General features: G+C 42.3%; 1 protein-coding gene across 2 annotated transcripts in view; it reads left to right on the forward strand.

Moving 5' to 3' along the window:
- Window positions 1-12,244, forward strand: part of RBBP8NL (RBBP8 N-terminal like) — a 62,220-nt gene that overhangs the window by 28,595 nt on the left and 21,381 nt on the right. For both annotated transcript variants that reach the window (XM_069751170.1, XM_069751171.1), the window contains exons 4-10: window positions 218-313; window positions 706-818; window positions 1,377-1,461; window positions 7,264-7,421; window positions 7,643-7,725; window positions 8,279-8,436; window positions 11,120-11,924. In XM_069751170.1, coding sequence (XP_069607271.1) covers window positions 218-313; window positions 706-818; window positions 1,377-1,461; window positions 7,264-7,421; window positions 7,643-7,725; window positions 8,279-8,436; window positions 11,120-11,924 — 1,498 coding nt within the window. The remainder of the gene's footprint in view (window positions 1-217; window positions 314-705; window positions 819-1,376; window positions 1,462-7,263; window positions 7,422-7,642; window positions 7,726-8,278; window positions 8,437-11,119; window positions 11,925-12,244) is intronic.

A 12,244-nucleotide genomic window follows, 5' to 3' on the forward strand; every position in this document is an offset into this window, starting at 1 on the left:
GATAAATTTGTGAAAAAAATATTTTTGAGAAGTAGAATTCATATTGAATATTTGTCTGTGTTTTCACATGGCCTAGATTCATGTACATGTGCTGCTGTGTCCTTTTTTATCTATATTGCAGTTTGCAGCTTGCACGTGTTCACATTAGGAGTGCTGGTTGTTTTCTCTCTCTCTCTCTCTCTCTCTCTACCTAACTATATTCACTATTCAATTTTAGAGATGCACAAAGGATTGAGGAGCTATTTTCTAAGAACCATCTACTAAGAGAACAGCACAAAGTTCTGAATGAAAATATTAAGGTGCTTGAGAACAGGTGAGTTTGCTATTCATACACACTCATCAGTTCCCCAAATGTTGGACCTGCTTGCTGTTCAGGTTGCTTCTCTTCTATACTCTTCGCATATACAAGTGCTTCTCATAAAATTAGAATATCATCAAAAAGTTAAGTTATTTCAGTTCTTCAATACAAAAAGTGAAACTCATTTTATATAGAGTCCATAATAATCAACATTAACAGAAATAAACATTTGAAATAGATCACTCTGTTTGTAATAATTCTATATAATATATGAGCTTAGCTTTGAAGAACTGAAATATATTAACTTTTTGATGATATTCTAATTTTGCGAGAGGCAGCTTTATACCTTTATATAAATAATAAAGACATATACACCAGATTTCACATGTTCATGTTTGATCATTCAGGCTGAGAGCTGGTTTGTGTGATCGGTGCACAGTGACACAAGAACTAGCAAAGAAGAAGCAACAAGAATATGAAAACTGTCACTTCCACAATCTTCAGCAGATCTCCTCTCTAAGTGAGTATATTGGGCACTGCAACACTTAGCCAGTTTAAGAGTAACTAAACTTTTTAATTTCTCATATAATTTTGTCCAGCATTGAAAGTTATGAAACTTTCCCCCAGTCTGTGTGCCTGCATTAATATCAGAATGTACTAATTTGGAGTACAGATGATGCCAGTGAAAGGTGACCCTTTCAGTGCCAGCATCTGTACTCCAGATGTGTCTGGCAGCAGCTTACTTTTCTTTTCAAACCACATGCGTGGCCAATGCGTGCACAAGCAGCCATTATTTGCAACTATGTTTCATTTAGTGTCATTTAGGGTCAACTAGGCTTCAGAGATATGCATAGTCACTGTCTCCTGTTTTCGTTGTTATAATACCTGGTAGTGTTTTGTGCATGCGTAACATTGTATATGGATGTCTGAAGGAGAAAATGATACAGTAGAAGTTCACATCCAAACCTTAGTGTTCTGCTTAAAATAATATGCGTAGTTTTGGGATTAGTGCACCTTTGTGTGAAAGTGCAATCACCGGATTTAGATTTAATCTTAAGAAAGTCTTTTCCCTTTGCAGCCAATGAAATAAATTTGCTGAAGGAAGAGAACAAGACTCTGCTGGACGAGCTGAGAAAAGCCAAATGTGTGGAAATGAACTCCAGGTATAACATCATCTTACGGACTGTTCATGGTGACTGTAATTTCAACAAACTATGCATAAACATTGCACAAACGAATATAAGAAACTGTTTGATATAACTTATCAGAGATATACGTCTTTCTCCACTTATGAGCCACTTCTCCATCTCCCAACTTCCTAGCTTTTGAACTTCATTATTCACTCTGAAAAAGTGCTAAAATCTGTCAAAACAATACAGACTTCTAGCCTTAATGAGGGATCAGATTATAGCTGTCTACTAAAGTCTACCAAAGAGACACTGACACATAGGCCATTCATAGTAACATAGTTATTAAGGTTGAAGAAAGACTTTAAGTCCATCTAGTTCAACCCATAGCCTAACCTAACATGCCCTAACATGTTGATCCAGAGGAAGGCAAAAAAAAACCATGTGGCAAACAGTACGCTCAACATTGGGGAAAAAAATTCCTTCCCGACTCCACATACGGCAATCAGACTAGTTCCCTGGATCAACGCCCTATCAAGGAATCTAGTATATATACCCTGTAACATTATACTTTTCAAGAAAGGCATCCAGTCCCCTCTTAAATTTAAGTAATGAATCACTCATTACAGTATCATACGGCAGAGAGTTCCATAGTCTCACGGCTCTTACAGTAAAGAATCCGCATCTGTTATTATGCCTAAACCTTCTTTCCTCCAGACGTAAAGGATGCCCCCTTGTCCCTGTCTCAGGTCTATGATTAAAAAGATCATCACAGACAGGTCTTTGTACTGTGCCCTCATATATTTATACATTAAAATAAGATCACCCCTTAGTCTTCGTTTTTCCAAACTAAATAGCCCCAAGTGTAATAACCTATCTTGGTATTGCAGACCCCCCAGTCCTCTAATAACCTTGGTCGCTCTTCTCTGCACCCGCTCCAGTTCAGCTATGTAAGCGTTTTATCCCCAGTCCTGGATTCAGATCTACACTGCTCAGTGCTGGTGTATAACATTCTCCATGCTGCAGCTGCTTCTCAGCATGTTCTATATGGAGACAGGGGAGCAGGAATATTTCTCTGTGTGCTGGGTATGGAAGACATCATAGCAACTGGTCTCCACACACTCGCGCAAAGACACGTCAAAATTATAAAGAACTTGTACAGGGGGGAAAAAAGTAAAAAATGCCAAATATATAATGGCATGAATTAGTGTAAATCTTCATATAATGCATGGGTTTATTCCAAAAAGCCATCTAAATGGCAGATGAGCTTTAAATGCGTGCTCTATCTGTTGCAAATCTACAATTCCCAGGTGGCACTGCAAAGTCCAAAATGACACATTAGCATCAGCTGTCACTGCACCACATCCCTTTTTTTGCTATTTAGTTCCCCTCTGTGGGCTGTCTTTTGTGAATGAGATCTAGGGGCCCATTACTGGACAGGACGGATGGGAGGGATCATTGAGGGTCATCTGCTCTGTTGCGGTGCTTTACGCCTCTGTCTTCATCCAACAGCGCTAGCTGCTCTGCACATAGCTCTGCCTTTGTGGGAAATTCCCTGGACTACATCCATATGTTAGCATATAATAAGAAGCAAGGATGTGTGCTGGTTATGTAGAACAGGTTCCACCAGTCTGTAATGGGTCAACGTTTGTTTCCAGTGTAATCACTTTGTTTTTTAGCAACAAATACATTTTCTATAATAACTAGGTAGATATATTATTTCACCATTTTTTGGAAAGGAGGGTGGGAGTAAACCTGATTACCCTTTGCCAATGTCACGATAAGTAACTGTCTTTCCACTATAGTTTTTTTCTATCTGTATACAGTTAAATGAATGCCTGCAATATTAACTACTGCCACTAGAGGAGGCTACTGTAATACTAGTCTATAAAAGAGCTGTTAAAGGGAACCTGTCTGGTTCCCCATGCCCTCCAGCCCAGCAGCATGCACCTACTGTATGTATGATAAAACTCTTTGCCTAACCAGCCCTGTATAATAATAATAATAATCTTTTTTTATATAGCGCTAACATATTCCGCAGCGCTTTACAGTTTGCACACATTATCATAATGTAATTCAGATAAATATTATAATGTCCCCGTCTGCTATGCTAATGAGGGCTTTGCCTAGTCAATGGGGCGTTAGTTGCCCCAGATTAGTCAGCCCTCTTTCCATCTTATCACGCCCCTGTGGGTGTGTTAACATAATTTCCACTCATGCAAATCTAGCGCATGTGTACCCGTCAAAGCGACTCTGAAGCCAGGTGTACGCTTCCCGGGTTCAGAGGCGTGCACTGCACATGACGGAAGCCATCTTCTGAACATTCGGACACCTACTAGGCCCGTTACATCTCTGAGTTATAAACTCTAGGTGTCCTTTCCTAAGACCCATCTCAGTTTGATCACTCTGTCCTCCTGTCGGTTTTACTTTTCTCTCTATCCTGGTTAACGCTAACCACCGTCTTCGTCTCTCCTCACTTTACTCACGTCATGCGGTGCTTCTTACTGTCCAGACCTGAGGTCTACTTCAGGCACACACTGGGCCCTATCTGACATGCTGACAGGAAATGGTCTCTGTCCCTTCACCTTAGCTCTTCCAACCAGGGGTGAACCTAGCCACACTGCTGCCTGAGGCGAACTTCAAAACGGCGCCCCCCCCCCAAACACATATACAGTACAGTCCCCCATAGGGCTCCTATCTCATATACAGTCCCCCCATACATTACATGAGTGATAACTATTGTACATTCTACAATAGGTCATAGGTCATAAATCAGACAGTATAGTCCTCCATACAGTATTCTGAGCACCACAGCGCTCCTTACAGAATAATGACCCCCATATATTGCTCCATACAGAATAATGACCCCCATATATTGCTTCATACAGTATAATGAGCCCCACATGATGCTGCATACTGTATAATGGCCACACAGTGCTCCATACTGTATAATGGCCACACATGATGCTCCATATTGTATAATGGCCACACATGATGCTCCATACTGTATAATGGCCGCAAATGATGCTCCATACTGTATAATGGCCACACATGATGCTGCATACTGTATAATGGCCACACAGTGCTCCATACTGTATAATGGCCACACATGATGCTCCATACTGTATAATGGCCACACATGATGCTCCATACTGTATAATGGCCACACATGATGCTCTATACTGTATAATGGCCGCAAATGATGCTCCATACTGTATAATGGCCACACAGTGCTCCATACTGTATAATGGCCACACATGATGCTCCATATTGTATAATGGCCACACATGATGCTCCATACTGTATAATGGCCGCAAATGATGCTCCATACTGTATAATGGCCACACATGATGCTGCATACTGTATAATGGCCACACAGTGCTCCATACTGTATAATGGCCACACATGATGCTCCATACTGTATAATGGCCACACATGATGCTCCATACTGTATAATGGCCACACATGATGCTCTATACTGTATAATGGCCGCAAATGATGCTCCATACTGTATAATGGCCACACATGATGCTCCATACTGTATAATGGCCACACAGTGCTCCATACTGTATAATGGCCACACATGATGCTCCATACTGTATAATGGTCACACAAGATGCTCCATACTGTATAATGGGCCCACATGATGCTCCATACTGTATAATGGCCACACATGATGCTCCATACTGTATAATGGCCACACATGATGCTCCATACTGTATAATGGGCCCACATGATGCTCCATACTGTATAATGGCCACACATAGTTACTCCTACACACGCGGCTGTGCTCCATACACCTTGCACACATGGCTCCACTCCGTACTCACACAGCTCCACTCCATACACCTCGCACACACCCAGCTCTGCTCCATACATCTCATACACACCTGGCTCCGCTCCATACACCTCATAGACATCCGGCTCCGCTCCGTACACCTCATACACATGCAGCTCCACTCCTTACACTGAATACACACCCAGCCCCGCTCCATATACCTCATACACACCCGGCTCTGCTCCGTACACCTCATACACACCCGGCTCTGCTTCGTACACCTCATACACATGCGGTTCCGCTCCGTACATCTCATAGACACGCGGCTCCACTCCGTACACTTCATACACACGCGGCTCCGCTCCGTACACCTCCTATACATTCAGCTCTGCTCCATACACCTCATACACACGCGGCTCCGATCCATACACCTCATACACACACGGCTCCGCTCCAAGAAGTGGAAAGTTTATAAAATCTTTGCTGAGTTGAGATAACATCTAAAATTCATTACTTTCACGGCTGCCCATTGTAATTAAACTCTTTCCTTCCACTGCTTTAAGAAATTCAGTTAATCAAGTCTCTCCATTGACACGAGGCACTCGCTCCTTGAATCTACTTCGGAGTCTGACAATCTGATAGAGGGAGGCTATGAACCGTGACAGACTTGCTGTGCGGCAGCAGCATGGGTGGGGGGACGAATGATGTTTTTATAGTTACTTTACTTACTGCTGCCGGTTACTGCTCCGAGTCCCAGCACAGCAGCCAGCAGGTCAGGAGACAGGGCACCGCCTCCGCACCTCAGCCCGGGCCGGGTGGTAATAGTCACCTCCCAGGCACGCCGCACGTTAGCTTGTTTGTGACACTGTCTGCACTGTCAGCAAGTGTCAGAGCAGGGATTGCAGGGAGATTTGGCACCACGTGTTCTAACTTCTGACTGCTGCTCTGCCGCCCCCTGTCTTTAGGAATGCACCGCCGCTTGAGGCAAAGTATTCAACTTGCCTCATGATAGCAGCGCCACTGCTTCCAACTTTGGGCTAATCCCAACCATTAACCCTCTCTACTGTTGGGCAGAACATCATACCAACACTATTAATGCATATTACTGTTCACATTATACAATAGAACAATACACAAGTTCTTCATGGGGGATTGTGGCAAGTATGTCCATCTTCTTACAGTAGCTCGCAGACTCCTTTATATCCAAAGCAACACTGTTAGTTTAGGTACAAGCTGTCTATCGTCTTGAACACAAGACCCATGTATTACATTTGCATTGTGGCACACAGTCCTCTGGCCAATGGAATAGGGCTGTAGAAAGCTCTACTATTGATCATCCATTTGAGTGTGAATTTAACCACTAACTGTGCTTATAATATAACAGTTAGTGACTGCAACCACCAAGCCTGTAGTGCTTCTATGTAAAAAATAACAACTTCTGAAAAGTGTCTGATATACCAACGGGGAAAGTGCCACCTACTTACATTACATAGTTGTAATGGGGTATTACAGTATCACAGATCCACACCATAACTGTCATATAGGTGGTGCCCAACTTGGTCCCGAAGCTTAACCTTGCCCCAATATAATATTTGTACAAACACACACACCCCAGCTATCTGCCATTTATGCTGCTGGTGTCTTCTTATTTTACATAAGGGACGCTTTTTTTTTTTTTTCGGGTCCCAGGTGCTACTGCCACCCCTTCACTCCATGTATTAACATCCCCACCTGTAGTATATCTATCTTTTAAGCAAGGGCTCAATGGCGTTGTCACAAGTCATGGAAACTTTTGGCAATAACACAACGAAAGTACTTACTTAAGTGGGGAAAAAACTTGTGAACCATCTTCAAAAGGCAATGAAAATCCAACAGAGTGGCACAGAAGTCCCAGCTCAGATTATAAAGTTTTGCACATTATTGGCCGTGATACCACAATTTGCAATCAATTATAATTTTTTACATCAGAAAAATGAAACATACAAAATGACAATATAACCTGCATAAAATATATCCTACAAAAACAGAAATAAAATATTGTATTGTTCTAATATTTTTAGCGACAGGAGCAGGTCCAGGAGTCAAACCCCTGAAAAGAGTGTCACCCCCGAGGCCCAGCAGCCTGGATTCTCCACCGCAAATCAGAAAAACAGCAGTGAAAAGACAATCAAAGACAGGGAGACGCCAGAAATTATCCCTGAACGCCAAGCGCCTGAAGGTCAGACACTGCACTTGTGATATCTATCTGCTACGGTATGGAGATAAGCGGCTGCCATTCTGTCACTGCTTCTTATCTTCTCGGGGGACAAGGATCGAGCCTGTTAAAATGTCTGGTCCTTCCGTCTCTTGATTTGTTACCAACACCACAAAGGACATTTGTGTGAATTGAAAACCGATTTGATGCCGACATAACACTTTGATTCTCTATTGCTATGTCAGAAACGTGTGCCGCCATCCTAAGACTGTCGCCAGCAGTGAAGCATCTGCAGGGGCTGGATAACGACGCTCGCCAGGCTGATATGGTACAATATGTTTGACCACTACTAATCCGTAATAATACTTTTTTTTATATATTACCATTTTCTCTTTGGCCAGGAGGAACAAATGCCATTGCCCAAATAACTCTGTCCAATCAATGAATCAGTGTGCCCAACCATCGGGGTCAGTGGTGCCCTCTTCAGTTGTGACAGGCTATGCACTATGTATTTGATGGTGCCTTTCCGAAAAGCTTATCTGACATCACCATACACTAGCATGCTCCACTCAGTCAAGCATGCATGTGTGCTTGATGGGTACAGGGGAGTAAGCCGCTGCCAAACAACTCTGGCAGTGCCTTATTGTGATTGATAGCAAAAGGACAAGATTCAACTTTCATGATACTTCTTGTCCCTCTGCTAGTCCTAGTGATAGCTTGGGCCAAGTTGGCTTTTTTGTATATGATCTCCTGTCCGGAATATCTGAGTGTGTCAAAAATGGTGAATTACAAACTTTTGTTTTAAGGGAAATTCTTTTCTAATTTGATTATCTAGTCTCAGTTGTGACACCGATTTACTTTCACTGTATGTTATTCTCTAGAATATATCTGGGGTGCAGAAACTTTTCCTGAGCACACAGAACCAGCAAAGAATATCCAACCAGCTCCACGGGACCATTGCTGTAATGAGGCCAGGAGCCAAGAGCGGACCCAATGTGCCACAATCACACATCCATAAACGCAGTCCAAATCATGAATTGTGAGTCATCTGCTTTATATATTGGCATGTGTGAATATATATAGGATGGCATTACATGGCTATGTGGAGTGTTAAAGTGGTTGTCCAGCCTTAGGGTAGAAGTCTCAGTCTGGAGTCTCTTTATGTGACTATTCTATTCCCCAATGTTGGGAGCAAGCGGCCATGTGACTGGAAGTAAAAACGACGCATGCGGCACAATCCGCATACAGCCGCACGACCTGCGTACCTAATGTTAAATATAGGTACGCAGGCCGCATGCAGATGTAGGCGGAGCTAGCAGTGGAGGTGCGGTGGAGGGCGGGGCTTCACGGAGGAAGTCTGCAGCCTGCCGCAGATCAGGTAAACGCTAGTGTGAAACTAGCCTTAGTAAGGGAAAAAGAAATCCAAACCTACAGGTCCCTGTGTGAAAAAGTGATTGCCCCACTTCCTTAAAACACAAATTAACAGTGGTTTATCACATCTTTGGAAAGCTGAGTTCAAATTCCCTAGCCACACCCCGACGTGATTACTGCCACACCTGTTCTCAATCAAGAAATCACTTAAAAAGGACCTGCCTAACAAAGTGAAGTAGACCAAAAGATTATTAATATCATGCTGTGAAACAAAGAAATTCTGGAACAAATGAGAAACAACGTAATTGCGATCTATCAGTCTGGGAAAGGTTATAAAGCAATTTGTCAAGTTTTGGGATTCCAGTGAACCACAGTGAGAGCCATCATCCACAAATTGTGAAAACATGGAAAAGTAGAGAACCTTCCCACGAGTAGCTGTTCAAAATTACCCCAAGATCGCAGTGACGACTTATCCAAGAGGTCACAAGTGCATCAGTTAAAGTCAGTGTTTATGGCTCCATCAACGCCATCATAAGAAAGACACTGGGCAAAAATGGCCTGCATAGCAGAGTTCCAAGACGAAAACCACTGCTGAGCAATAAGAACATAAAGGCTCATATCAGTTTTGACAGAAAACATCTTGATGATTCCCAAGACTTTTGGGAAAACACTCTGTGGACTGACAAAACAAAAGGTTAACTTTTTGGAAGGTGTATGTCCCATTAAATCTGGCGTAGAAGTAAAACAGCATTTTAGAAAAGAAACATCATACCAGCAGTAAAATATGATGGTAGTATTGTGATGATCTGGGGCTGTTTTGCTGCTTCATGACCTGGACGACATGCTGAGGTAAATGGAACCATAAATTCTGCCGTCTACCAAAAAAATCCTAAAGGAGAATGTCCATCTATCTGTTCATGACCTCAAGCTGAAGCACACTTGGGTTATGCAGCAGGACAATGATCCAAAACACACCAGCAAGTCCACCTCTCAATGGCTTAAGAAAAACAAAATTAAGACTTTGGAGTGGCCTAGTCAAAGTCCCGATCTTAATCTGATTGAGATGCTGTGGCCTGACCTTAAAAAGGTGGTTCATGTTCAGAAACCCTCCAATGTGGCGAAATTACAACAATTCTGCAAAGATGAGAGGGCCAAAATTCCTCCAGGGCATTGTAAAAGACTCATTGCCAGTTATCGCAAATGCTTGATTGCAGTTGTTGCTGCTAATGGTGGCCCAATCAATTATTAGTTTTTGGGGGCTCAATCACTTTTTCACACAGGACCCTGTAGGTTTGGATTTCTTTTTTCCTTAATAATAAAGACTTTCATTTAAAAACTGCATTTTGTGTTTACTTGTGTTATCTTTCTCTAATATTTAAACTTGTTTGGTGATCTGAAACATTAAGGGTATGTGCACACGATGCAGATTTAGTGCAGAAAAATCTGCTGCAGTTCTGCACTAAATCTGCATCTCCTGGCAGAATCTGCAGGTGCGTTTTTGATGCGTTTTTGATGCGTTTTTTGAGCACAAATCTGCACAAAAAACGCATGAAAAACGCATGAAAAACGCATGAAAAACGCATCAAAAACGCATGAAAAACGCACCTGCAGATTTCTATTATGGAGGGGTGCAGAAACGCTGCAGAACTGCACAAAAGAAGTGACAGGCACTTCTTTGAAAACTGCAGCGTTTCTGCGCAGATTTTTCTGCACCATGTGCACAGCTTTTTTTTTTCACATTGATTTACATTGTACTGTGATCACAGTGCAGTTCTGCAGCGTTTCTGCTGCAGAAAAATCTGCTGCAGTTCTGCACTAAATCTGCATCGTGTGCACATACCCTTAAGTGTGACAAACATGCAACAAAATAGTAAATCAGGAAGGGGCCAACACTTTATCACTCAGCTGTATGATTTTTTTTTTTTGCTATTACAAATTTTGGCAGAGGTTTATTGAAAGAAAAATGGCAATTTTTGAGTTTTGATTTTTTGTTTTCTTTACACCGTTTACATTATGGGTTAAAAAGGTTTTGATTTTGATAAATCAGACTTTTATGGGTGTTACACTAATGACAATGAATATGCTTTTTTAGGCTTTATATATTGTTATTCACCTTATAGGACTTTAATAAGCCATGATCGGTTGGTTGCTTGTACTATATAATGCAGTGTATGAAGGACAGCCTCTGTAGTAAAATTGTCTGCTCTCCAGCTGTTGTAAAATTCCCATTGCATGATAGCTGATAGTCCTCGATTTGTAGCTATTGAATACCTTTTTAATGCTGGATCCCATAGAATTAGATTTTTTATATGTTCATTCATGATGACTGCATCTTGTTTATCCCATTGTAGACCTACTAAGGAGCCCCCGATTGAACCGTGTGGACCCCATTTCCCTCTTGAACCTTTAAAACATGTACTCTCAGAAGAACAATTCACCCTCTTGAAACAACACTACATCCAGAAACATCTGGCACAACGTGGCCACGGGTTGCAGAGTGAGGGGGCTGCTTATATTTTCTCAGACAAACATCGGGAGACTCCTTTAGAGAGGAGACGATCTGAGGATAATTGGGAAGAAAAGGTGGCAATGGCTGAGCTACAAGGAGCCATGCTATATGTCAGAGAGCAAGGACTGAAGAACAGAATAAACCAAGCAACCCAAAGAGAGAAACTTCACTACTTACTAACCAAGCAAAGCCAAGGGCTTAAGATGCCGAATTCAAGAGGAGACGTCCCAAAATGTCTACGAAGGGAAATTCAAGAAGACAAGGAGATGTCCCTGATACAGGTTTTAAGTGCACACTTGAGAAACAGCAAGCATATAAATAGCCAAGAGGGGGCGCAAGATTGGGAAGAGAAAGAGTCCAAGCGGGCCGAAGTCGAGATGAGAGCTGAGGAACAAGAAGAAGCTCCAGACAAACCACTTGACCTCTCAGACACCCAAAAATTTCAACAAACCCATCGAAATGTCATCAAGAAAGAGCAAAGGCATAGTTATGGAGGGCACACGCCAAGCCCATCATCCAGACAGAATGCCTCCCCTCCCATCAGGGCATCGTGTTCTGACCGCATACATGGGACTGGGCTGGAAGATACCACATCGCAGGCGAAGGGGGAACATGATACGGATGAAGACACAAAAGATATAGTTATTGTAAGTTAGCACATGTTCAGTATTTCCACCTACTGATAGAGAGAGTGGTAGAGAGAAGGTCACACATGCATTCTCATGAAACCACTAAAATCTGATGTCGGCTGTTTTTCCAGAAACAGCACCACTCTTGTCTATGGTTGCATCTGGTATTGCAGATTGTGCAATAGCAAATATAAACCCAGGCACACATCCAAATATGAGGAAAGCCTGCTCAGCCATAACATATATTATCAGCATATTCAACTGTGTCTATCAGGGCTGCGGGTCTGATATCATAGGATGTGGATGTGCCTTTACACTAACACTCACTCACTTTCTCC

The sequence above is a fragment of the Ranitomeya imitator genome, chromosome 2, assembly GCF_032444005.1.
Source record: "Ranitomeya imitator isolate aRanImi1 chromosome 2, aRanImi1.pri, whole genome shotgun sequence".
Classification (NCBI taxonomy): Eukaryota; Metazoa; Chordata; class Amphibia; order Anura; family Dendrobatidae; genus Ranitomeya; species Ranitomeya imitator.